This window comes from Cenococcum geophilum, assembly GCF_001692895.1.
Source record: "Cenococcum geophilum 1.58 unplaced genomic scaffold K441scaffold_78, whole genome shotgun sequence".
Classification (NCBI taxonomy): domain Eukaryota; kingdom Fungi; phylum Ascomycota; class Dothideomycetes; order Gloniales; family Gloniaceae; genus Cenococcum; species Cenococcum geophilum.
In genome coordinates, this window is record NW_027137636.1 from 491,671 (window position 1) to 517,817 (window position 26,147).

Genomic DNA, 26,147 nt, shown 5'->3' on the forward strand with positions numbered 1-26,147 from the left:
GTCTTAGTTACCGTAGTATAGTTATATATTAAGGCGTCTTAGTTACTATAGTAAAATAACTATTTAGATATTCTTATAAAGCTAATCTAAAGAACGCTAACCTTATAGCTATTCTAGCTAGTTAATAGCCTATCTCTTATCTCTTACTATACCATCTTTTATACGCCGTCTTATATCCTTAATTATCTTATAGTAATAGCTATAGAATATAGCCTCGCCGTTAACCCGCTAGCGTGCCCCTTAGCAGTAATTAAGAGCTTTAATTAACGGCCTATCTACTAGCCCTAAAGTCTACTTAGTCTAGAGCTAGAAGACTAAATTACCGCCTTAAAGCATTTTATATTTCCTTAGTAGCGCCTATAAATTAAGAATAAATAGAAGAGATAGTTAAGTATTAGCTTATGCCTATACTAGTAGGGGCAATACGGATATAGTAGACGGCTAAATAGGTGGTGCGGATATTATAGATGGCTAAGCAGGTGGTGTGGATATTATAGATAGCTAAGCGGATAGTGCGGATATTATAGACGGCTAAGTAGATAGTGTGGATATTATAGATAGCGGCTAAGTAGGTAGTATAGATATTGTAAATAGCGGCTAAGTAGGTAGTACTAATATTATAAACAGCTAAGCAGGCGGCGCGGATATAGTAAATGTTATAGTAGACGGCGTGGGCTTGCCTAAAGGTAGATATATAAACTCTATAGGCCCTATCTAGATACCCGTCTTCCCTTACTAGATTTATATAGGTGCGAATAATACTAATAACCTTTCTATTTCGCTAAGGCGTTCTAAGATCGTCTATACGCGTAATTAAACCCCCTTTATCTTAGAGATCGCGGCCTTATATCTTAGCTTAGCTACGGCCTTATAGGTAGGCTAGTATTTCTATATTATTAGCTTATTTAGTGTAACTACGTTAGCTAGCGAGCTTTCTACCTATATAGCAAACCTCTAGTACTCCTTATAGCTAAAGAGGGGGTCCTTTTATAGGGGGTAGAGCGGGAACTACTTATATAGGATTACTAAGTCCTATAATAGGATTACCCTAAGCGTATAGAGAAGGCGTAGAAATCCTAAGCCTATAAGGTTAAGCTATATAACCTTATTATCGGCCCTACCTAGGTAGTAGGCCTCTATATATTTTAGCTAGACGTTAGTCTTAGGCCATATCTTTAAATAGAGGGCCTCCTCTAGCACCTCCCGTGCGTAGAGAAGAAAGTAGCCCTTTCCTTCCTTTAGGAAGCTGGTAATTAACCGTATAAACATATAGGGTAGATAGCTAAGGTAGGCTCCCGTTATCACGTCTATATTTTAGCATCTAGCCTATCTAATTTAGGTCTCCTTAACGCCGCTAAGCTTAGTATGCTAGACGCTCTGCTTATAGGCGCTATAGGTCTTCTCCTTTAAGTAAATTCCTACCCCCTAGAATATCTTTTTATTCTATTTAAACTGCGTATAATAGCTTAACGGCTATTATAGTACTTTAATACTGCTAGGGAAGATATATAGGTTATAGTAGTCTTCTGGCTACTAAAAGAATGGAAAGCTTTTAGCGCCGTCTTTACCCCAGTAGTTAAAGAAGTAAAAGGCTATTATAGAGAGGGGGTAGAGGATAGGGTTAGCGTTCCGTATATAGCCTATATACTTAACCTTACTATGCTAATTTTGCTTCCCTTATATTATTAATATAATTATATATAGCGCTAACTTGTCTAGTTTAGGCCCTTTATTCTCTAGTTTAATAAGGATAAAATTAGTAAGCTAAATATCTCGTCTACTTTTACTATAGGTAATAGTAGTATAGCCTAAGGAATGGGTTAGAAAATGGCAGCTATATAGACTGGGTAGGGTATATATAAACCTAATAAATACTTAGCTATAGTTTAAAGGTAAGACTTAACTAAACCTAGTATCTTAGAGCCCGTCTCTTAGCACTAAGTAATTGCCTTTTTAAGCCCTTTAATATTATAGCCGCTAGTAATTATAAATAGGCCTTAATTAATAAAGTTAACGCGTTAAATCCGGTTCTTATTATAGCGGACACTATCTAGTATTACTAAGAGCTTCGCCCCCTGTAGCGGCTATATAGTTTTACCTTTTAACTACTATACGTAAAGCTTAGTAATAGCGGAGATATAGCTATTTATAACTAAGTATTGGACTATCTTATTAAATAGGGCGTTTAGGGCCTCCTCGTCCCATATCTCCCCTTTCTCCTTTATAGCTTTTTCCCCTATACCTACGGCTGCCCCTATAGCTACCCCTACAGCTACCCCTATAGCTACCTTTTCCCCTAGCTGCCCTACCCGCTTAACTGTTTTCTGCCTCTTTTTTGCCCGCTTGCTATCTTTCTATATCTCTTTTTATTTTAACTTCCGTTTTTAATAACTAGTAGCCCATAATTTTTGGTTAATAACTTACTACTTTAAAAATAGGTAAAGCTTATCTTTTATTACCTAGGCGCCGTCCGTATTACCTTTTAGTCTTACGTATTAGTCTTCCTACTTTTTCTACTTTAGCTTATACGCCCTTATAGTATTCTTTAAGCGCTAGGCCTTATAAATATTATATAGCCGTAATGTCTAGGCCTTAAATTTGTTCTAGAGGCTATAGGAGGAAGGGGAGGAGGAGGCTAGGGGGGCTTCCTTTAACTATAAAGTAGACTATAGGGTAAGAAGATTTTTAAAAGACTTTATCTCTATAAGAGGTTAGGGGGAAGATGTGTAAATATAGCGCGGGTATAGGTAAATAAAGCCACCAAACGCGTAAATATTAATAGAGGAGGAGAAGAAGAGAGCTCTATATTATAGAATTAGAATTATAGTAGGCCGTTCTATATAAAACTAAAAGCCCCGCGTAAGCTAGGAGCTAGCGCGGGTATAAGAATAGAAAGAGGGTTAAAAAATGGATTGTTAAGGCGATAATGAGGTTAAAGGCGCGCGATAAGGTCCTTTATACTAACCTAGTACTAACCTAGGCCTTAAAAATGTGTCTAAAAAGTAGGGGCCACTACTAAAAGGGGGGGGTAATATTTAGACGATATGTCGCGGACCTTAGGGGGTTATGCGTAACCTAAGGTTATGCTAAGCCTAACCCTAACCTCTAATACCTATTATATATCGGGGGGGCTAATTTAGCGCGGTTATAACCCGGGTTAATATAAGGTTAGGGCTACCCCTACTAATAACGCGCCTAAACCCTATATAAGGTCGCGTAGTAACTGCCCCCAAGTACTTTCGCACGCGATTTTGGGCGAAAAGGTATATAATTTATATTAGATTAGTACTTCTAGACGGTCGCGTAATATTACTCTAAATTTATAATACTTAAACGGGCTCTATTCCTATATTAAGGCGTCTTAGTTGCTATAGTATAGTCCTATATTAAAATATCTTAGTTACTATAGTTATATAATTACAGCACCTATTATACTAAACGCGTGCTTACGCGTTTACGCGTTTAGTGCACCAACCACTTACTTACGTGTTTGGTGCACTTATAAAGTACTAACTAATTAGGGGGAAGGTGCATTAGTATATAGACTACGTAGTCTGCTTTATATAATTAATAGTTACTATCTAAATAAGTATATAATACTATATGTATTTCGTACCTATAGATATAACTTACTCGTACTATTAAGTTAGTATAAATACTAATTAGTGAGCGCGTATAGATTAGTAATTACTTAATACCTCCCCCTAAGTAATACTTGATAGTAACTACCTATTTAGACTTTTAGTATAACCTACTAAAAGGTTAGAAGTTAGGGATTACGGACTTATCTCTAACTCTGTATACTTATTTAAGTCTTAGTATAGTTTACTAGAAGTATAATAGATGCGAATATAGACCTGTACGGAACCCCCTACCCTTAAACCTTAAACCCCTATCCCTATTATACCCTCTTTTAATACCTCCGACGTCTTTTTAGACCCCTTATAGAGACCTTTTACCCCTTTACGAACTACTATAGACCTGTTAAGACCCCTTATGGATACTCTTACCCTTCTACGAACTGCTATAGATATTAACCGCCTTTACGGACCACTATAAGACCTCTTCTACCTACTGTGTACTACACTATACTATATAGTATAGCAGACCTAAGGAAGCAAGTCAATGAAGGCTAGGAAAAGTAGAGGTAGGGAGCCGACCTTATGTCTATACCTGATGTTAATAACTATATTAAATTTAAAGTTCTTAAATATAAATATTTTAAGCTTATAAACGTCGACCTATGGGAGTAATACTAGGAAGACTTTACGGACTTTATGGAAGCTATCTTTAAAGCATATAACCCTACTACTATCTGTAACCTATAGACCCTCTTATATAACTAAGGTGTATAGGTTAAAAGGAATAAATGAGTTACTGTTGTATAGTCCTTATACAACATAATATATAAGAAGGACTAAATGGAATAGACTAAAGAGGAAATCCTAGACTAGTTTTAAGAAACTAAGGAACTCTTTATTTCTTCTAAACTTAATATAATTGCTAGCCTTATACCTAACCTACTTAACTAAATTTGTCCTATAAACCTAAGCAGTTTTAGAATTAATTTTATGGGCTAAAGCATACCTAGTACTTAAGTTATAGACTATAATACCCCCGTAAACTAAAATACGGACTAAATTACCCCTATTATTTAAGTTATAGATCTATAAGCTATATATCTGTAAACTATAAATCCATAAGTTATAGATCCGCAACCTATCTAACTAAAGACCTATGGTAAGAAGCTAGCTAACCTAGCTAAGCTCTATACCGATAAATCTAAGTATAGCGGCGAAAATAATAACTTTAACTTTAAACTAACTATCTTTACGGACCTCTGCTAGAAGGCTGATATTCCTAAACAAGAGTTTAGCTAAGCCTACTCTACTATACTGCGCGGCCTAGTACTCGACCACTACTACACTAACCTTAAGAGTAACCCCCTTAGTGTTCCTTTTAATAAGCTATATAAAGCTATATATAACTACTTTAAAGGATTAAAATATAAGCGTAATATCCTTACCTAATGGAATGCGACTAAGCTACGGACCGTAATGGATAAGAATACTAAAAAATCGACTATAGAGTGCCTGTAAATCCTTATTAAAGACCTCCGCCACCTATAATATAGTTTTAATATTAAGCTTTAAACAAACGACTTCCTATATAATAAACTTATTACGGCCTACTAGAAAGTAGAGCCCTGTAAGTACGCCTATTATAAGCCTATAGATACCTTAGCTGGCCTTATTAATAATTTACGTTCCTCTATTATAACGTACAAAGTCTTAAACCTACTAGGTAGCACTTAAGCCTTTATTACGGATATTTAATATCCGCAAATAGACTTAGACGTCTACTTTATGGACCGCCGCTACCGCTAGCAGCACCTATACCGACTAAGTCCTACCTGTAACCCCTATAGTAACCCCTGTACGAAAACATACCTCTATAGATAAACTAGCTAGAAGTGCTTCGTGTGCGGTAAGGAAGGATATTAGTTTATAAGGTATACCTAGGAAGAACGTAATAAGTCTAGGAAGAGACTTAATAGCCGTATTAACCAGTTTATTTTAGAATANGAANGAAAGGAAGTANANGAGCCCCCTAANNAGTTAATAGAAGCCCTTATAATTGACTTTAACTTAGACGCTTAGGAATAAGAGACCTTAGAAACATTTCTAACCACTTTTAGACCTTTTATGGACAGCTAAGCCTTTAATATTATAACTGTATTAGCCAACCGTTCCTTTATACACTTAGTTATACCTAAAAACTATTCTATAAGCACCCCCGTTACGGACGTTATAGATTATAAGTAGGACCTATTTATATATATTACTATAGAACGCTATACCCCTAAAGAATTCTACGGTGTTATAATTGATATAGGCGCCTTTAAGAAGTCTACTATAGGCTATAGATAATACTTCGCATATAGGACCACCGTAAATGATAATACGGACATTAATATTACGTAAACTGGGGCCGTAAATGTCTAATTCGGCATTAGCTTAACTGCATTAATTAGATTAGTTATAGTTAAGACCCTAATTAGCCTAGTTAACTTCTATATAGTAAAAGTAGACACCCCTTTTTTACTTTGCTTTGCGGATATAGATAGGTTATAGGTTTACTATAATAATATTACGGACACCTTAATCGGCCCCATAACTGCCCTAGGAAGTAAGTATATTACCCTACTAATTATATAACGATTTGGACACCCGTTCCTTATATAGGGAGAGACTTTACGGACCTATATTTAGGAATCTTTTAACTATAACCTATGCTATCTTACTAGTACGGAGATCCACTATCTATACCACCGTTTTAGCTACCTATTAGTTAAAAAGCTATATAGAGTCCTTAAACGCTTTGGACATGACAATATTAATAAGAAGGCAGTTAATTACCTAACTAAATACTGCTCCTTTTACTAGAAATATAGACGTTCCCTAGGCCAATTTAAGTTTACCCTTTATAAGGACCTTAACTTTAACTACTTAGTATATGTAGACATTATGTATATTAATAGCAGCCTAGTATTATATATAATTAACGAGGTAACCTGCTATTAAGCCGCCCGTTAGTTGCAAAATATATTTATAAAGTATACTTGGGATATTTTACGGACCTGCTAGATTAACACGTATATTGGACCTCCTAAGTATATTACCTATAACGCTAGTAGGAACTTCATTAGTAAGGAATTCTAGTAGTATGCTATAGCTATAGCTATATTAATAAAAGCTGTTCTAGTNAAGGCGTATTAGTCTATTAGGCTTATTAAGCGAGCTTACCTAGCTCTATAGAGAGCTTATTAGATTATTATAGATAAGTATAAGGATATCTAAAAGGAACTAGCTTTACAGATAGCTGTAAAAGCCGTTAATAATACTGCTGGCCCTAACAGACTAGTACCTACCCTTTTAGTTTACGGAGCCTACCTAAGGATAAGCAACCTAGGCCTCCCTACCCCGTTTATTACGGAACGAGCAGCTATAATATAGAAGGTAATGGCCAAAATAGTCAAATTATGGGCTAAATAAACTATTAATAACGCCCTATATTACCGTAACGGACCTAATATAACCTTAGTATATAACCTCCCGCTTAACTCTAAAGTCCTTATATAGCGTAAAAGCGGCAGTTAGAATAGACCTTACTATCTACTAGCCGTAGAAAACGAGACGTGCTGCGTACAGCTTCCTAGCGGGCTAACTAGCTTTAGAAGCACGTCTATAAAACCCTACTTTTGGCCTAAAAATACCTATAACGTTAAGCTAAATAAACTAGAAGCAACCGCCGAATTAGACGAACCAGAAATAACTGCCGAATTAGATAAACTAGAGGCACCCTTGCCTACCCTAGAGGTCCCCTAGAAACCTACTAAACCTACTAAACCTGCCGTAAAGCGTGGCCGAGGACGCCCCTATAAGAATCCTGTAATAGAGAACTACCTAACCTCCATAGGCATATCCGCAAAGCAATCTCCGCCTACGGATATATTAGTTCTAGTATAGGAAACCCCTTTTACGGACTTATGGCGTAAAGAGATTAATAAACTACTTAAAAAGGGTATCTTTGCGATTATAATGGAGAGAAACGTTCCGTAAGGTGTCCGTATATTTAACTTATGCTTTATTAACAAGATTAAGCACCCTAGTACTAATAAAGCCTTTAAGAAATTAAGGCTTGTTATATAAGCTTATAATAACTAGGGAAAGGACTTAGTCTTTACACAATCACCTATAATTTAACGGGTTAGTTAATGGATTATACTCACACTTACGCCTAGACTATAGTAAACTAAATTCATAGCCCTTTACTTATGGGATATTTTATAAGCCTATATATAGTCTAATATCTACCTAAGTAGGGATATTTTTATACAACCACCCTATAAGCTTAACCTATAACTAGGAATAATTTTATAGGTTATAAAACCTCTTTATGGAGTACTAGAAGCCGGAAACTATTGGTTTAAGATATACTACTAGCACTATATTAGTAAACTTAAAATAAAATAGTTAACCTATAACCCCTGCCTCCTATACAGCCCATTAAACGGCTTTAGTATTATTAGACTCTAAATAGATAATACCCTCTTCTTAGTAGACCGGACATTTGTGGACGCTAAAGAGACTAAACTATAAGAAGCTAAGTTTCTGGTAAAGCCGTAAGAGTAGTTAACTAAGTAAACTCTAATTAAGTTTAATAAAGGCTTAATTATATAAAAGGGTAACTTAATCTAGCTAACCTAGGAACGCTAAGCTTAAAACCTAAAGCTTATTATAGTAAAGCCTATAGACCTTACTAGTTCCCGCGGAAAGACCTATAAAACTATAAATATAAAAGACTAATACGCTATATAGCGTGTAAGAGGCGCCTATATTGCTATAGTCTGCTAACCCAAATCTGCCTATAACTTGTCCTTTGCGGCCCAGGTAGTAGATCTATAAGAAGAAAATATTAAGCAGCTTAATAAGCGCATTTAGTGGCAAATTAATAATATAGTAAGGGGACTTACTTTTATACCACTAGACCTAAGTTCCCTTAGCTTACTAGCATTTATAGATACCTCCTTTACTAATAATAAAGACCTATTATTATAAATCGGCTTTATAATTATACTTACGGACTATAATTAGGACGCAAATATACTATACTAGTCTTTAATTAAGTGTAAATAAGTAACCCGTAGTGTACTAGCTTCTAAACTATATATACTAGCTTATAGATTTAATATAGCAGCNNNAATTAAATTAANNGTCTAGAAGATTCTATAACTGGAGTAGTTACCCCTAGTTTTATACACTAATTTAAAGTCCCTTTATAACTACCTAGTTAAACTAGGTACAATATAAAAGAAAAGGCTTATAGTTGACCTAATATACTTATATTAGGCCTATAAATAATATAAGATTACAGAGGTTAAATAGATCAGCAGCGGAGATAACCTAGTAAACGCCATAACTAAGGCAAAGCTATGTTAAGCCCTTAAAACCCTAATTAACACGAATAAGCTTAACCTAAAAGTTATAGAATAGGTAGAACGGGATTAACGGAGTACCTATAGTACGCCTACGGCCCGTTAGAAGGCCGTACGGCTTATTATATAGCCTATTCTACGGACCGTAAGCTATTAGGTGGAAAAACGGTAGAAAGCTATAATAGAACTTAGTAGACTTACATAACCTACCAAATTCTACTATATTCTGCCACAGTAGTTAAATTAACCAATTACGATTTTCTATACCGGGCATGGAAAATCGCCATTAGCTCGCTTAGTACTAGTGCCTTGGCGGCCCTTAAAATCTAACTTACTGCCCGTTAAAAGGCCGTACGGTTTATTTTACGGACCGTAAGTAGGACTTATAGCTAGCTTAAGGTACCGTTTAAAAGGCAGCCTAAATGGCACCTTAGGGGAGATTTTTTATATATTTTCCTTTATATTCTATAGTTTTATTAAAGCAATTACAGAGGCTGTATACCGGTGGTTTTATTTTTTAAGTACTACTAGTATATAATTATAGCACCTATTATACCAAACGCGTGCTTATGCGTTTACGCGTTTAGTATACTAACCACTTATTTACGCGTCTAGTGCACTTATAAAGCACTAACTAATTAAAGGGGAGGTGTATTAGTATATAGACTACGTAGTCTGCTTTATATAATTAATAGTTACCATCTAAATAAGTATACGATACTACATATATTTTGTGCCCGTGGATATAACTTACTTATACTATTAAGTTAGTACAAACAATAGTATAGTCTTATATTAAGGCGTCTTAGTTAATGCAGTATAGTCCTATATTAAGACGTTTTAGTTACTATAGTCTAGTTATATATTAAGGCGTCTTAGTTACTGCAATATAGTCCTATATTAAGATATCTCGGTTACTAATATAGTCCTATATTAAGACGTCTTAGTTACTATAGTATAGTTATATATTAAGGCGTCTTAGTTACTATAGTATAATTATATATAGAGGTGTCTTAGTTACCGTAGTATAGTTATATATTAAGGCGTCTTAGTTACTATAGTAAAATAACTATTTAGATATTCTTATAAAGCTAATCTAAAGAACGCCGACTTTATAGCTGTTCCAGCTAGTTAATAGCCTATCTCTTATCTCTTACCGTACTGTCTTTTACGCGCCGTCTTATATCCTTAATTATCCTATAGTAATAGCTGTAGAATATAGCCTCGCCGTTAACCCGCTAGCGTACCCCCTAGTAATAATTAAGAGCTTTAATTAACGGCCCACCTACTAGCCCTAAAGTCCACTTAGTCTAGAGCTAGAAGACTAAATTACCGCCTTAAAGTATTTTATATTTCCTTAGCAGCGCCTATAGGTTAAGAATAAATGGGAGAAATAGTTAAGTATTAGCTTATGCCTACGCTAGTAGGGGCAATGCGGATATAGTAGACGGCTAAGTAGGTGGTGCGGATATTATAAATAGCTAAATAGGTAATACGGATATTATAGATAGCTAAGCGGATAGTACGGATATTATAGACGGCTAAGTAGATAGTGCGGATATTGTAAATAGCGGCTAAGTAGGTAGTATAGATATTATAGATAGCGGCTAAGTAGGTAGTATGGATATTATAAATAGCTAAGTAGGCGGCGCGGATATAGTAGACGTTATAGTAGGCGGCGTAGGCTTGCCTAAAGGTAGATATATAGACTCCGTAGGCCCTATCTAGATACCTGTTTTCCCTTACTAGATCTATATAGGTATAAATAATGCTAATAACCTTTCTATTTCGCTAAGGCGTTCTAAAATTATCTATACGTGTAATTAAACCCCCTTTATCTTAGAGATCGCGGCCTTATATCTTAGCTTAGCTATAGCCTTATAAGTAGGCCAGTATTTCTATATTATTAGCTTATTTAGTATAACTACGTTAGCTAGTAAGCTTTCTACCTATATAGTAAACCTTTGGTACTCCTTACAGCTAAAGAGGGGGTTCTTTTATAGGGGGTAGAGCGGGAACTACTTATATAGGATTATTAAGTCCTATAATAGGATTACCCTAAGCGCATAGAGAAGGCGTAGAAATTCTAAGCCTATAAGGTTAAGCCGTATAACCTTATTATTGGCCCTACCTAGGTAGTAGGCCTCTATGCGTTTTAGCTAAACGTTAGTCTTAGGCTATATCTTTAAATAAAGGGCCTCCTTTAGCACCTCTTATGCGTAGAGAAGAAAGTAGCCCTTTCCTTCCTTTAGGAAGCTAGCGATCGACCGTATAAATATATAGGGTAGATAGCTAAGGTAGGCTCCCGTTATCGCGTCTATATTTTAGCGTCTAGCCCGTCTAATTTAGGTCTTTTTAACGCCGCTAAGCTCGGTATACCAAACGCTCTACTTATAGGCGCTATAGGTTTTCTCCTTTAAGTAAATTCCTACCCCCTAGAACATCTTTTTTTTTATTTAAACTGCATATAATAGCTTAACGGCTATTGCGGTACTTTAATACTGCTAGGGAAGACGTATAGGTTATAGTAGTCCTCCAACTACTAAAAGGATGGGAAGCTCTTAGCGCTATTTTTACCCTAGCAGTTAAAGAAGTAAAAGGCTACTATAAAGAGGGGGTAGAGGATAGGGTTAGCGTTCCGTATATAGCCTATATACTTAACCTTACTATACTAATTCTACTTCCCTTATATTATTAATATAATTATATATAGCGCTAACTCGTCTAGTTTAGGCCCTTTATTCTCTAGTTTAATAAGAATAAGATTAGTAAGCTAAACGTCTTATCTACTTTTATTATAGGTAATAGTAGTATAGCCTAAGGAATAGGTTAGAAAACGGCAGCTATATAGACTAGGTAGGGTATATACGAACCTAATAAATACTTAGCTATAGTTTAAAGGTAAGACTTAACTAAACCTAGTATCTTAGAGCCCGTCTTCTAGCACTAAGTAATTACCTTTTTAAGCCCTTTAATGTTATAGCCGCTAGTAATTATAAATAGGCCTTAATTAATAAAGTTAACGCGTTAAATCTGGTTCTTATTATAGCAGACGCTATCTAGTACTACTAAGAGCTTTACCCCCCATAGCGGCTACGTAGTTTTACCTTTTAACTACTATGCGTAAAGCTTAGTAATAATAAAGACGTAGCTATTTATAACTAAGTATCGGACTATCTCATTAAATAGGGCGTTTAGGGCCTCCTCGTCCCATATCTCCCCTTCCTCCTTTATAGCTTCCTCCCCTATACCTACGGCTGCCCCTACAGCTGCCCCTATAGCTACCCCTATAGCTGCCTTCCCCCCTAGCTACCCTACCCGCTTAACTATCTTCTACCTCTTCTTTACCTACTTACTATCTTTCTATATCTCTTTCCGTTTTAACTTCCGTTTTTAATAACTAGTAGCCCATAATTCTTAGTTAATAACTTACTGCTCTAAAAATAGGTAAAGCTTATCTTCTGTTACCTAGGCGCCGTCTATATTACCTTTTAGTCTTATATATTAGTCTTCCCACTCTTTCTACTTTAGCTTATACGCCCTTATAGTATTCTTTAAGCGCTAGGCCTTATAAATATTATATAGCCATAACGTCTAGGCCTTAAATTCGTTCTAGAAGCTATAAAAGAAGGGGAAGGAGGAGATTAGGGGGGCTTTTTTTAACTACAAAGTAGACCGTAGGGTAAGAAGATTTTTAAAAGACTTTATCTTCGTAAGAGGTTAGGGGGAAGACGCGTAAGCATAACGTAGGTATGGGTAAATAAAGCCACTAAACGCGTAAATATTAATAGAGGAGGAAAAGAAGAGAGCTCTATATTATAGAATTAGAATTATAGCAGGCCATTCTATATAAAATTAGAAGCCCCGCGCGAGCCAGGAGCTAGCGCGGGTATAAGAATAGGAAGAGGGTCAAAAAATGGATTGTCGAGGCGACGATAAGGTTAAAGGCGCGTGACGAGGTCCTCTATACTAACCTAGTACTAACCTAGGCCTCAAAAACGCGTCCAAAAAGTAGGGGCCACCACTAAAAGGGGGGGGTGATATTTGGACGATATGTCGCGGACCTTGGGGGGTCGTGCGTAACCCGAGGTTATGCCAAGCCTAACCCCGACCTCCGATACCTTAGGGTGGATTGCGTGCGTGTGTATCGTGTATCCCTTAACCCGTTGAAATTTGTCCAGCCAATTAAAGTATCTAGATTAGCGAAAGACACCCAATGAAATCTAGCCGTGAACTTAGGCGGCCTTAGCGTAGGACTCCAACGGGTTAAGGGATAGTTACCTCAGCGAGCTCAGACGCGATTTTTTAGCTAGCGTCGGAATAACCTATGCCGTCTTCCGAATTGCAAAATCACGTCTGAGAGGCTTTGGCGAGTTTTGTTAAAAGCGTAAGCAAAATCCGCCAAACGGATATTACAGATATCTAATTCATTTATTCACACAACGCGTTATTATTACCAAAAGTTTATACATTATTTTTAAGACTTAGGGCTTTTAAATGGTATAAATTTTATAATACGGCTATTGCTTGGTCCTGACATTAATTTTGTTAAAGTTAAAAAACGCGTTGTTAAAAGCGTAAGCACATATTATATCTTATTAAATAGTCTACTAATATAGCTAAAATTATACAGATGTGTAGATATCTACTACTTAAAGCCATTGCAACACCTAGTAGGTACTATAGTTGGGTCCTTCCTTGAAAATATCCTCCCGTGGCCCGGAGGCCTCTGCTACTACTTAAGGGTAAGTTTTGGGCAGAGCCTCGTGCAGAGCCTTAGTAGAGCTTCGTGCAAAGCTTCGTGCAGAGCTTCGTGCAGAGCTTCGTGCAGAGCTTCGTGCAGAGCTTCGTGCAGAGCTTCGTGCAGAGAGCTTCGTGCAGAGCTTCGTGCAGAGCTTCGTGCAGAGCTTCGTGCAGAGCTTCGTGCAGAGCTTCGTGCAGAGCTTCGTGCAGAGCTTCGTGCAGAGCCACGTGCAGGCGTGCAGACGTGTAGCTGTGCAGACGTGCAGACGTTCGTAAGGGCGATCAATTGCAGAGACGTTTGTAGAGACGATTGTATGGGCAATTGATCGATTGATTGTATGGGCGTTTGTACGGGCGATTGTAGAACCTTGCTGGTATATTAGTGCTGCGTGTTAGTAGAGCTTTAGAGCTCTATATAGGCGAAGAAAAGATACTATATATACATGAGGTAGGTGGCGAAACGCCAATGACGATGCTGACGATAGAGCTGACGACTACGATTTGTAATTGCCACTGTCGACAACGCCACTCAGTCAGTATTTGGTAATGGGAATCGACAGGGCTTCGAGTAGAGCTTCGAGCAGAGCTTCGAGCAGAGTTTCGAGCAGAGTTTCGAGCAGAGCCTCGAGTAGAGCTTCGAGCAAAGTTTCGAGCAGAGCTTCGAGCAGAGCTTCGAGCGGAACTTCGAGCAGAGCTTCGAGCGGAGCTTCGTGCGGAGCTTCGTGCAGAGCTTTGGTAGAGCTCCGTGCAGAGCTCCGTGCAGGTCTCCCCCTGAGCTTTGTTTCACAGAGCTCTCGCAAAGCTCCACAGCTCTACGTAGAGGGCTGGCGGTGTGGGCGTGGGCGTGGGCGTGGGCGTGGGCGTAAGCGTTCAGCGTTGGTGTTTACTGAGCGGCTCGGCGATGCAGAGGTAGAATTGGGGCCTCTACGGCAACGAATTCCTCTTAACATCGCGCGCGTATAAGAAGCTGAAGATCTCATAACTTATAGAGGAGGCTTTTCTCTATAATTTGGTATAATTTTTATGTCAACAGGTATTATGGGAGGGTAGATTAATTTCGTCAAAGTTGATAAGGTCTTCTTATATAAACGGTGTTTAGGTTTTCCTACAAATCTCGCCAAAGTCTCTCAGACCAAGAAAACGATTACCGTCCTAAATCAGCTTAGCGGACGGTGCGGATATTCCTATATCCGCAATCGATTTCTTGGTCTGAGCTTCTGAGGTAAAAGGGATAGGTGCGCGCGGTATAATGTGTCTACACCGTATAGGGGACGCCGAAGGATAGATGCCGTGGTTCGAATGACCCGGATGCGTACATTAAGAGATGTGATAGCCGTGTTTTTGAACGTCCGCTAGGGCTCACCCTCCCAGTAAAAATTCTTCATGCCACCACCACGCCGCGCTGCGCAGCTGTACGCGCGTCTCTGCGTTTTCTCTAGTAGTCTATTAGCGCAATCCTAATGGAACATTAATAGTAGCTGCCAGGTTCCCGGGTTCCACCACGTGAAGGTGCAGAGGCCGATTTTATGGAGCCCTAAGCTGATATATTAATTTTATATGGTATTTTATAAATATCACTTGCCTTGTATATCTGAGTACGGACGCCGAATTTATCTCATCTAATTGGCTGGCCCCTATCGATAACCTGAGGACCCGAATTGATGTTGCAAGGGATAGGAGAGGTTGGGTAAGACTAGAGATAGGATTTGCCCAAAAAAAATTTATAGACTATGTTTTGTAATAGACGCTTATATAGGTTACCTTCTTGTCTACTGTTCAGATTTTACTCCCTTTCTAGAATAATCTCAATCCTACCCAGCAAAAACAACATTACCTCTCATCCTTTTCTTTAACGCACTTTCTTTCTCAGGCCTTGAGGAATGGAGAACAAAAAAACAAAAACATACAACAGCAGGTATTCGCTAGTGGTCACCCACCTAACTACTAATCTGCCGGTTACCAGCTTAGATAGGGCGGAGCGGACGGGACGCCTCGTTCTCTGGTACCTATGATCGTATGTACTAGACTTGGTTAAAATAACAATCTATATCCTGATTGAAGAAATTAATGTTTAAACTCGCGCTGCTCAATTGGCCTTCTATCTTTAGCTAAACAGCGAGAGAAGGGGGTGATGGAATATAGTGCAGGATATTCGAGAAGCCCTTCGTATAGAAAGAAGTGTTGGACAATTTAACTATCTCGCCCAGAGTGGTTTGGACTCTGGAAGTGTTTTGAGTTTCGAGAGTAGCGCGACAAACTCCCACGGGGAAAATAACGCCGAGTGGAGGAATGATAAGGCGAAATTATATTTAGATATCTATGCTACATCGCATACTTACTGCTAATGCTGTAGACTTAGCATGTCCTGAGCCGCTAGTTGGGTGGGGTAGCTGAGGTGGTCATAGGAAGCGTGAAGGGTGCTTTGAGTGAGTGTTTTGGAGACTGCTGGCTTCACGGACGGGTTGCTATTTACGAGCCCGGATTTAAGCTTAAAGTAGGATTGACTCCCATAGTGCCTGATTTTAGGCGCTGTGCGAAGAAGCAGCGAGAGGGTGAGGTTGGGAGGAGGTTAGAGAGACCTGAAAGAACCAAGGAGATTTACAGCGCAGTATCGAATGAGCTGGCAAAAATGGGACCAGGATTGTAGAGATTGCACGATAAAGGGAGATGTGTTTCACCAAGAATGTGAGGTTGACGTAAAGGCGGCGTGATTAGTCATATTTTTGGTCAGCGGACATTCACCATTCCTACTGTTGGCCACGGAGGTAGCTTTACTACAGAGGTGCGACGTGTGCTATTCGACATCAGTATCAGCCGGTATTAGTCTAGTTTTGACCTGTATCATCACTCTCTAGGGACCCCTGTAGGAGGTCAATTTCTTATGTATATTAGGGCTCTTAGAGCCACCTTGAATAAAACAGATCACTCGCTCAATTCTGTGTCTCTATCTATCAGCTAAGCCTATGTCATCTATCGTGATACCAGCCTGGCTGAAACCTACTAATGCGGATGAACCTTAAATCGACCAATCATATGCCCCGTTGTCTTACTACGAATCCCCTATTACCAAGTCAAGTTCGGAAGTTGGAGCACCGGCTACTGAATAAATTGTCCACTGGGTTGAATATCACCGAATGCTTCAGCATTATCCCAGGCTGTCATAAAGCATGCTACCAGGACGGATGCTGTCCAAACAAGGTCGAAAACACTTCAGCGTGAGTCACGCTGAATACTAGGGCTGTACCAGTAGCAAGAGCTTAGAGGCTTTATACAATTGGCGCGCTTTTTCTGCGCAAATATAATTGGAGGTCGCAAGGCGGTTTCCTTGGGGTCGGATGATATCAGGTGCAGGGCCTCATGCACCTTGGCAATGGGGCACACGAAGTAGGAAGACTTGGGAAGTTGGGCTCCTACACTATTGCCTAGGATGTAGGCGTAGGAAGTAGTTATGATAATGAATATAAAATTAAGAGTTATCGATTAGATAATGCGGGTATTGAAGCGCCTTGAAAAATTTCTTTCAAGGCTATCGTAAAAGGTCAGCTAAAATGAACCGCTTCTCTATTCCTCTACCATTCCACTCAGACAGCCAATTGCCTTCGTTATGCCTCAGTGCTCAACTCTAGGCTGTGGTCATGATGTTGGCGCGTACCAATACTGCTATCTGCGACAGTGTTACGATGGTGAAGCTGCGAGACCCGTCTGCGGCGCTGTCCGGTACGTCTGGAATTTTGTGGTTGCGTCAAGATTGTGCTTATATCCGGAACACTAATCTGGCTGCATGATTTTCAGCTTGTCTCCTGCGACGAGGTGTTCGCGACTGGGTGAAAATGTCCGGCGGAGATCATGAGCTCTAGGGGCAATTGCAGGTAACTTGTGCCACGTTCCGTGATGAAGGGGATTCAGTCGTTGATATACAGATAATTTTTCAAGCTCGGAGAAAGATGGCGGGGAATAAAGTAGTAGGACCGCTTAGTCGTGAAGGCGTGATGGTTCAATGTACTCAGATAGGTGGGAATAAAACAGGCCTTAGGATGTAATAATAGAAGGTGAACGTAGATAATAGATATTTAAGTCCTCTTTCTCTCTGTTTGTTCCTCTAGTCATTCAGTAGTCTGTCGTTAATGCTGCCGCTATCCATGCGCTGTCGATAAAGGCGTACACACGAGAGGTCGCTCATTTAGTCCTCGTTACACTGAATGGGACTTGGGTTGGCTTCGGAGATATTTCGGAACTCAAAATACGGATGAGCCTACATGGTTTCTTTGAGCGCTTGAGGCTATCCGCAAAGGTAGAATTAGGAAACCAAAATTAAGTGTAGGTCTCAACACTGCATAATATACAAGCAAATGTAGACAAGAAAATACAAAATGAACAGTAGATGCTAGAGATTTTAGAAATTACCAATATATCAAAACTAGAGCATTCTTTAGGAAGTAAAAGATATAACTGGTCTCTTTTGATATTATGATGAGAACGAAGATTAGGATCTCAAGTAAGCTAAATTTATTAGAGTAGTTAACCAGCAGGATTAATTTCCCGGCGGACGGATGGATTTCCTTTTAGCTAATTGTAAGCATATCTGGCTTTCTAGAACCGCTGGATGCATGCGTAACAAGTTTCGGACGTAGCTTGTAAGCTTGACTGGTCAGACATTGGTAGCAAAAGCACGGGTATGTACCATATCCTTTGTCATTTGATCAAGTGCTTCTGCCGCTTATAGCTGTAATACATCTAGTTAGCTATTGATTAGTAGACTGGATGCAAAACAAGAATGTAGGACCAAAGGAATCATGATTTGAATCTTGCCCAATTCATCGGCTTACAGGCTCTGTCATCCCCTTCATCCTCTCCAAGGACCTTCAAACTCTCTCACTCATCCATTAACGATGACGCCGGGCGATGGCATTCCATTAAGGATCGTCTGCCGTTAGATGCACGAAAATAAACATAGGCAAAACTACCCCAGAAACTCGCGAACCCTAGCACGGACCGAATTGTGCCGAGCAAGAACTCCCACCGCCGCCAAGAAGCAAGCGGAGTAAACAGCATCAATTAAATCTACAGATACGCACCTATAAGATGGACACCCTTACGAAACCTTCCATACGAATCCCTCACGACATCCTTGAGCTGCCACTCGTGCTCAGAGAACATTATACGCCACCAACCTTGACCCTAGAACCTTAATCACCAAAGCCTCCACTTTCGCGGCTCTCTAGTAACCAATTCGACGTCGTATAGAACAATGACAACCCAACTCCTCACCGGCAAAATCTGCGCCATCACCGGCGGTGTGACAGGTATAGGACGGGCAATCGCGCTCGAATACATCGCACAAGGCGCACGGGTTGCAGTAAACCATTTCGGTGACGCCAAGTCGGCCGAGCAGTTCCAAAGCATGGGTTGCAGTAAACCATTTCGGTGACGCCAAGTCGGCCGAGCAGTTCCAAAGCATGGGTTGCAGTAAACCATTTCGGTGACGCCAAGTCGGCCGAGCAGTTCCAAAGCATGTTTTCCGAAGCCACCCAATTTGCCTCCAACGAAGAGATCAAGATTGAGGACCGGCTGATCGAGGTACCGGGCGACATCAGCCAACAGGAGACGGGCGTGCGGCTAGTGCAGGCGGCGGTAGAGAAGTGGGGGCGACTGGACGTCTTCGTGAGCAATGCGGGCGTGTGCGAGTTCTCGGAGTTTTTGGAGTGCGGTTTATCTTCTCTTGCTCTGTTCTTTATGCTAGACATACTCTGTTCCTACTCTCCCCTTGTTCATGAATCTGGAACTGCGCCCGTCGGTTCAATGCGCCTTCAACTGGAAGCATTAGTATCGCGGACTAACAGCTCTCCAGCATTACCCAATCCCTCTTCTCCCAGACAGTTTCCGTCAACCTCTCGGGATCCTTCTACGCCACCCAAGCCGCCGCACGGCAAATGTCCACACAACAACCGCCAGGTGGCTCGATCATCGGGATCTCCTCCATCAGCGCGCTCGTGGGCGGCGGTCGACAAGCGCACTACACGCCCACAAAAGCGGGTGTGCTCTCCCTAATGCAGTCTGCCGCGTGCGCCCTCGGCCGGTACGGCATCCGCTGCAACGCACTGCTGCCCGGGACGATCCGCACGCAGCTGAATGAAGAGGACTTAGCAGACGACGAGAAAAGGAAGTATATGGAGGGGAGGATTCCGCTAGGGAGAACGGGCGTGCCAAAGGATTTGGCGGGGCCGGCAGTGTTCTTGGCGAGTGAGCTGAGTGGTTATGTTGTAAGTGTTTGTTTTCTCCTCACTCTCCTTTCTCTCTTGGGTTTGAGCCATGGCTTAGATGCGCATAACCATACCCCCTTTTCTTTAGTAATGCGAAGAAACACTTGCTAACCTAAATGAGCAGAATGGAGCACAATTACTCGTGGACGGTGGATTGTTTGTAAATCTACAATAAACCACATTCTCTTGCTCCTGCTGTAAATACAGATTCAAAAATATACTCTTGTCCAATCCTCACTTCCTTTCCTTACCATAAATACCTTCTACGCCTACAACCTCATATCCCCTCCAACCCATAAGCTTCCTGGGCAGTCCCCCACCACACCCTCTCCCTCCCCTCCCCATGTACCCCGCAATCCTCCAGCACCGCCTCCACAACGCTCCTCCAGTCCGCCCAACTCCCGTCACTTCCCCTCTTGCCCTCAACATTGCACACTGGCCAATCGCTTCCAAACATGACCCTGTCAGCCCCATATTCCTGAAACACAACCTCCACCCAGGGCCGCAAGTGCTCCACCACAGTAGCGACCGATGGCGCCGTGCCACCGAACTCGGAGAAGCCGCCCGACAGCTTCATGTAGACGTTCGGCTGGGCCGCAAGGCGGTTCTGCGCCGCTTTCCAGCGCTGGAACAGCGGGTTCGAGCGCACGATGCTTGAATCTTGCGACAGGTCCGGTTTGCAGAGATGGTCTAGGAAGGAGGGAGGTGGGTGGTCGGTCAGCCTATACGCTCCCGCATCAAGTCACATCAGGTGGCAACAGCGACAGCACAGTACCAAAGCAGAAGAAGAGAAGAGAGAAAGAGAGCGAGAAAACGAGAAAAAGAGTGAGTGAGAGCGGGAAAAAAAAAAGGAAAAAAAAGAGGGTAACCCACTAATCACGAACACCGTCCGTCCGCCGTCCGCCCTAACCCTCTCGACCATCTCCGCCGCCACCTCAACCTGCCAAACGCCCCCGCTCCTCGAATCAACCCCAACATCGAACGCCCCCCCCCNCCCGCCCCTGCCGCTCCCCAACCCCACCAAATTCCCCACCCACGCCTCCCCCAGCGCCACCCCCCGCATCTCGCCCTCCCCCCTCATCCCCTGCAGCAAGCACCGGAACCCGACGACCCGCCCCCACGCCTCCCGCCCCGCAGCCCTCTCCGCAAGCCCCAGATACAGCCGAAAAACCGCCGTCGGGACCCGCAGCGGCGCCCACGCCACGACGCCCGCCAGCAGCGCCGAGTCGGCCGGCGCGAACCCCTCGTCCGCCGGCCCCCCCGCCGGCGCGCCCTCCGCGACCCGCCGCACGAACCGCAGCTCCGCCACCGGTTGCGCCGCCCAGGTTTCCAGCTCGCGCTCCAGCGCCGCCCACGCTGCGGTGGAGCTGGGAGCTGGGAGCGGCGTCGGCAGCGGTGGCGCGGGGGACGGGAGCGAGCGGTCCGTCTCTACGTAGATGAAGGCGCGGCGGGAGCTGCGGGAGCTGGAGGTGCAGGCGCGGTATTCGGCGATGCTGTGGCGGCGCGCGAGGGGGTGGGTGGCGGGCGTCATCCAGGCGTGCGCGGTGGGCGTTGTGGCGGAGGGGGGCCAGAGGTGGACGTGGGAGTCGAGCAGTTTTTGGGGGGCCATGGTTGGTGCGGTTTGGGGGTATGGAGGTCAAGGAGGTGAGGAGAGTAGGGATGAGGCGGTGGTGGAGTGAGGGCGAGGGGTGGGCTGGAGCTGTTGTTGGTGAGTGCGGGTTGTGCGATTGTTGTCGTTGTTGTCGTTGTGGTAGTGGTAGTTGAGAATTCTAGAAGGGGCTAGTGAGTTTTGTCGTTATAGCTTTGACGGATATCGGGTATTGCTGGGACGAAGGAGGGGATACTGCTTAGTAGGGTTGAAGACTGCGGGAGTGCCCAGCCGCAGAATTGCCGCCCAAAGGAGGGGCAATTCGTCGGTGCAATCGAGTCCGAGATGGATAATCGGACTGGGAACAAGGCGACCCTGGAGTTGGATTGAAACAAATCTAAACTTCTTCCATCATAATCCTTCACATAATACCTCTTGTATCGTCACTTCCTTTTGTGTAGACTTTGAGTTTTTAGAGGGAAGGGCGTTTTGTTTTCTTAGCTAGTTTTCATGGCAAAAAGCTTCTCTCCCCTCTGAAAAGCATCTACATGGCAGTAAGTTCGTCCAAAAATTGTTGTAATGAGAGTTATAATATTTCGCCACTCATCGATCGTATAGGTACCTACACTCTTTCTCCCTTAACCAACCGCGAGCCATAACCCCACCGCCTCACCTATACATGCCATTATTTAAGCAGCGCCCTCCCTTTACCATGATTTTCAAGGTATCCGAGGCCTTATAATCTTAGGCTCGCCAGGCGAAGCACTATACATGGCAGAAAAGGGGTATGCAGAGGTTCTACAGCAATTCCGGCAAGAACTAGAAAGTATTAGTTTCAAATGACTACCCAACTCTAGCTGGCACCGCCACGCAGAGCATCGCAGAGGCGATTGAGTGGTAGCACGAGGCAAATGAGGCTGGTGCACAACGAGGCTTGTGTCTTACGCTGTGATACTTTGCTGGCGCAGTGTAACAGGACGGGATGCTAGGGTGGTACCCAGCCGTGGCGAATCGCTTATCAATTCTCAACTGAGCACCACGACCTCCGAGATTCGCACCAGCTCAGAACACAGTACATCCAGGTGTTCATGCTAAGAACTTCTGGAGTTCCAGGTGCCACCGCTCAGGCTTGCAGACCAACGTGGCACTACCCCCATCTACCGTCGAGAAGCTGACGCAGCAAAAACCCCCCAACGCTACCGCTTGCAGACTTTCCCATGGAGACGGTTGTTGGGTTGCCCCAGGAAGCACCTAGCGATTGACTGTGTTTGTGTTTGTATTATCTAGCAATTACTTAGAACAATCCTGTGAAAGATTACGCGTAAATATCTAGATAGTAAGCAGCACGAGTTAATGATCACCGTTCTGCAATTCGGCAGTGCTTAGCGATCGCGCTACCATCTCACTCTCCAAAGATCGAACTTGGCCAGTCCCGAAGGCTCACCGGTTTGGGGCCTGCAGCTTTCTGCCGGTGGTGGCCGTGGGAGCTGCAGGCGCAATTGAGGGCCTTGTAGTCGTGTTTCCAAAGATAGCGGTGCATGTATACGGCCTGTTTCAAAAAGAAAGTTTGCGATGGCTGATCTCAACAAAATTAGAGGAATGCAGTGCAAGATTCAGGCAGGTGAAAAGGACTGGAAAGACTAGTGGCAAATTGGGAAACCATCGGGGTCGAAGTGGCTGTTAGCCTTATCCGGGGCGTTGGTGACAGCGACGGCGGGAACTTGCCGCCCAAGGGAGGATTTCCAGGAGGTGATGCAGAATGAACGAATTGGACCGGTGCCGTGGACGAGCTAGAGACGTTGGAGAAGTTACAGGTTGAACCCTCATTTAGTTCCCGGTTTGTTAGATCTTCATGCATGCGTTATCAGGCCTCCCGTTAGGATGCAGTCGATGAAATGTAGAAGGGGTGGGAAAAAAATCAATGCGAGGGTTTTTTGTGTAGCGATTGCTTATGAAGTTGGGGGAGGCCTTGCAATGGGAGAACGCAAGGCCAACCCCCTTGGCATGCGCACGGTTCGCATGCGTGTGCAAAAATGGCGCCGCCTCGCATGTGAGATGGCTGCTGCGGAAAACGAGGGCGATAGCAATCGGCAGTAGGTATGCCGAAAGCCGCTTCGGTAGGTGGACCATCTTCGTGGGTTGGAAAGGTGGAGGCTGGGAAGAGTACATGGGCAAGCTTTCTGGTACTAGAGGGGAAAAGTTACCCTTGTCTTGGGGGAAGTCCCAGAGTAAAAATAGAGAGATAGAGAGATTGGAATAGAGAGATTAGAGATTAGAGATTGAGATTACAGAACAGATGCACCTTCTCTTTTCTGTGTTTGAATGCGAATCTTACCACATTACCACCCTACCACCTTACACCTGTTAATCAGCCTAGGGCAGGGAATGGTACAAGCCGTGGCTTTCAAGTTTCAGCTGACGCAGTGCAATGATCCATTGATACGGGGAAATGGCCGCTTGGAGCATCGCGTCTGCGCTCCTCGCTGCGGAGCACGAGAAAATGTCCTTGGGATGGCTAAGGGTGAGGATACTGCGCTTCGAGCAGCTCATCTGAGTATGCACCTGCTGCTGCGGCAGACCCTGAGTGCTGGGGCAAATGGCAATGTTGAAAGATTTTTCTCGATGACCCAGCCAGGCGGGCATCCATTCAAACACGGCACTCGGCTTCGTCCTCGCAGCGTTATGGCACAGCACACGGCTAGTCTCATGGCTTGCCCGCTTGCTCGTGTTGTAGATGACACGTCGAAGTTACATATGTACGCGAACGGCAAGCGGCAATGAGGCCGTTCCAAGTAAAAGGGCTTTCCGTTTCCGTGCAGTTCCGCCGGCAGCGCAGGGGTTGGAAACGGTCTGGCGGACGGTGGTGTTTCCCACTGGCGGGTAGTCTTCATGCCCGAGGGGCATAGAGGGTGCAAAAGCGGTTATGGACGATGGGTTGGTGTTAATTAGCGGAAATCCCAAGCGTGCATTGGACCCTGTTTGCGGTACGCGATGAGTAAAACGTCCCGCTGGCGATGCGGGATGAAGTGGAAGGGCGGTCGGCAACGAGAGCGGGACAGGGTAGCGGGACAGGGTAAATGCAGGGTGTATCTGAGAGGATGGGGAGAGAAAGGAGGGGAGGGGGCGCAGTGTGCATGAGGCGCGAGGCATGGAGAGTACATGGCAGCATGGCAAAGCATGGGAGTGGGGTGTTGGGGTGGGCTGTGAGGCATTCGTTCTGGCGGGCGATGGCTGCCATAAGCGCCATGAGCGCCATGACGCCATTAGCCATTGAGCCATGAGGTTCTCATGTCCTGTGGGGAATGGGACAGGGTCCAAGGTTTTAGAAACCATGCGACACCATGCGCCGGAGAGCAGCCCGGCGCTTGGCCAAACGCCCGGATTGTTAGGCGTGGTGTTAGGCGTGGTAGAGGGTGACGGAGCATGGACCGGTGTAGTCAAGTGTGGTCAAAGTATGGTTAGGTGTGGATAGGCGTTGATAGGGTGTGGTTAGGTGTATTAGGTGGAAATAATCTGCCTTGCGGGACGAGGACGGGAAATGACGGGCATAAAGCGTGGGTAAAGGCCCCCACTGAGAAAACCCGGCCGTAATGCCGCCCATTCGGCTGTTGACAGCTGCGAAACTGGCGGATATGTCGCTTTGACGCACCATCCCGCAATCCCTACCTGCACTGGCCAAGTATAGCAATGCTCAGAGCCGCATGGAGTCGCCAAAACCATCGAGACCCAGTTTGCGCCGGGCGTCCAGAGAGGAGGGGGCCGGGCCAGACCAGAAAGCAAGTAAACCGTCAGGGTCTTTCGCTACCATCCGTCGCTGCCGCCGCTGCCCACTGCTGCTCCGCTACCGATGCTGCAATCATCCACCTATGCTTGTCGGACTGCCAGGCAAATATTTGCTCGCCTTTGCCTTGTCCGGCCTTGTCTTGCATTGTCTTGCCTTGACACCCCCACTATCCTCTTCCACAGCGAGCGGGCGCCGTCACGCTCCTGGCCCGCTTTGGCTGCCATCCGCACTTAACTCGGCCCGGGTGGCGGCCGAAAAGGGTGGAGATGGGTAGGGGACCTTGCAGCGTGATTAGCACAGCTGCACAGGCGCTACAGAGCGGTGGTACTCAGCGGTCAAAACCGAAGGTCGACCCAGAATGGCGCTGCTTTGGCGACCTGGTTGCGGTCTCGTCCGTGGGGAATCTCACGCAACCGAATAAAAAACGAATAATGCAATGGTGATGACATGCAAACACGAGCTGGAGGGGCTGAAAGGCGCTGATGGCGCCCCATGGCTAAAACATGGCTAAAGCGAGACTGCCGCAGCGAACACTTCGCTTGGCGCGGGAGATGGTTCGCGCTACTGGGGGCCGTGCAGCAGGTGCATGCTAGGGATGCAGAGAGAGGGCTCAACGCTATGGCAACGAGTCGAGAGAGGGTCGTGACATAAAGCCCGCTGGCCATGATGTTAGTATCTTTAGGCAGACTGCCGCCGCCGACTGCCGTTGCTACTGCTGCTGCTACTACTGCTACTGCTGCTTCACGCAAGGACAAGCCGCCGACTCTTTGACTG

The 26,147-nt window shown here is 43.7% G+C and overlaps 3 protein-coding genes across 3 annotated transcripts; 2 read left to right on the forward strand and 1 right to left on the reverse strand.

Annotated features, from left to right (window-relative positions):
* Positions 1 to 18,762: 18,762 nt before the first annotated feature.
* Positions 18,763 to 20,506, forward strand: K441DRAFT_670029 (short-chain dehydrogenase/reductase-like protein SDR). The gene is made up of 4 exons (XM_067650218.1): positions 18,763 to 19,140; positions 19,251 to 19,443; positions 19,590 to 20,001; positions 20,126 to 20,506. The coding sequence occupies exons 1-4, from the start codon at positions 18,990 to 18,992 to the stop codon at positions 20,174 to 20,176; spliced, it is 807 nt and encodes a 268-aa protein (XP_067497387.1). The 5' UTR covers positions 18,763 to 18,989; the 3' UTR covers positions 20,177 to 20,506.
* K441DRAFT_709129 (uncharacterized protein) lies at positions 20,143 to 21,961 on the reverse strand. Its single transcript, XM_067653830.1, has 2 exons — positions 20,875 to 21,961; positions 20,143 to 20,691 (listed from the first exon to the last, which is right to left on the reverse strand). Exons 1-2 carry the CDS (start codon positions 21,608 to 21,610, stop codon positions 20,279 to 20,281), a joined length of 1,149 nt encoding a protein of 382 aa, XP_067497388.1. The 5' UTR covers positions 21,611 to 21,961; the 3' UTR covers positions 20,143 to 20,278.
* Positions 21,962 to 23,679: 1,718 nt separating this feature from the next.
* Positions 23,680 to 24,518, forward strand: K441DRAFT_334741 (uncharacterized protein). Its single transcript, XM_067641239.1, has one exon. The coding sequence runs from the start codon at positions 23,912 to 23,914 to the stop codon at positions 24,368 to 24,370; it is 459 nt and encodes a 152-aa protein (XP_067497389.1). The 5' UTR covers positions 23,680 to 23,911; the 3' UTR covers positions 24,371 to 24,518.
* Positions 24,519 to 26,147: the final 1,629 nt, after the last annotated feature.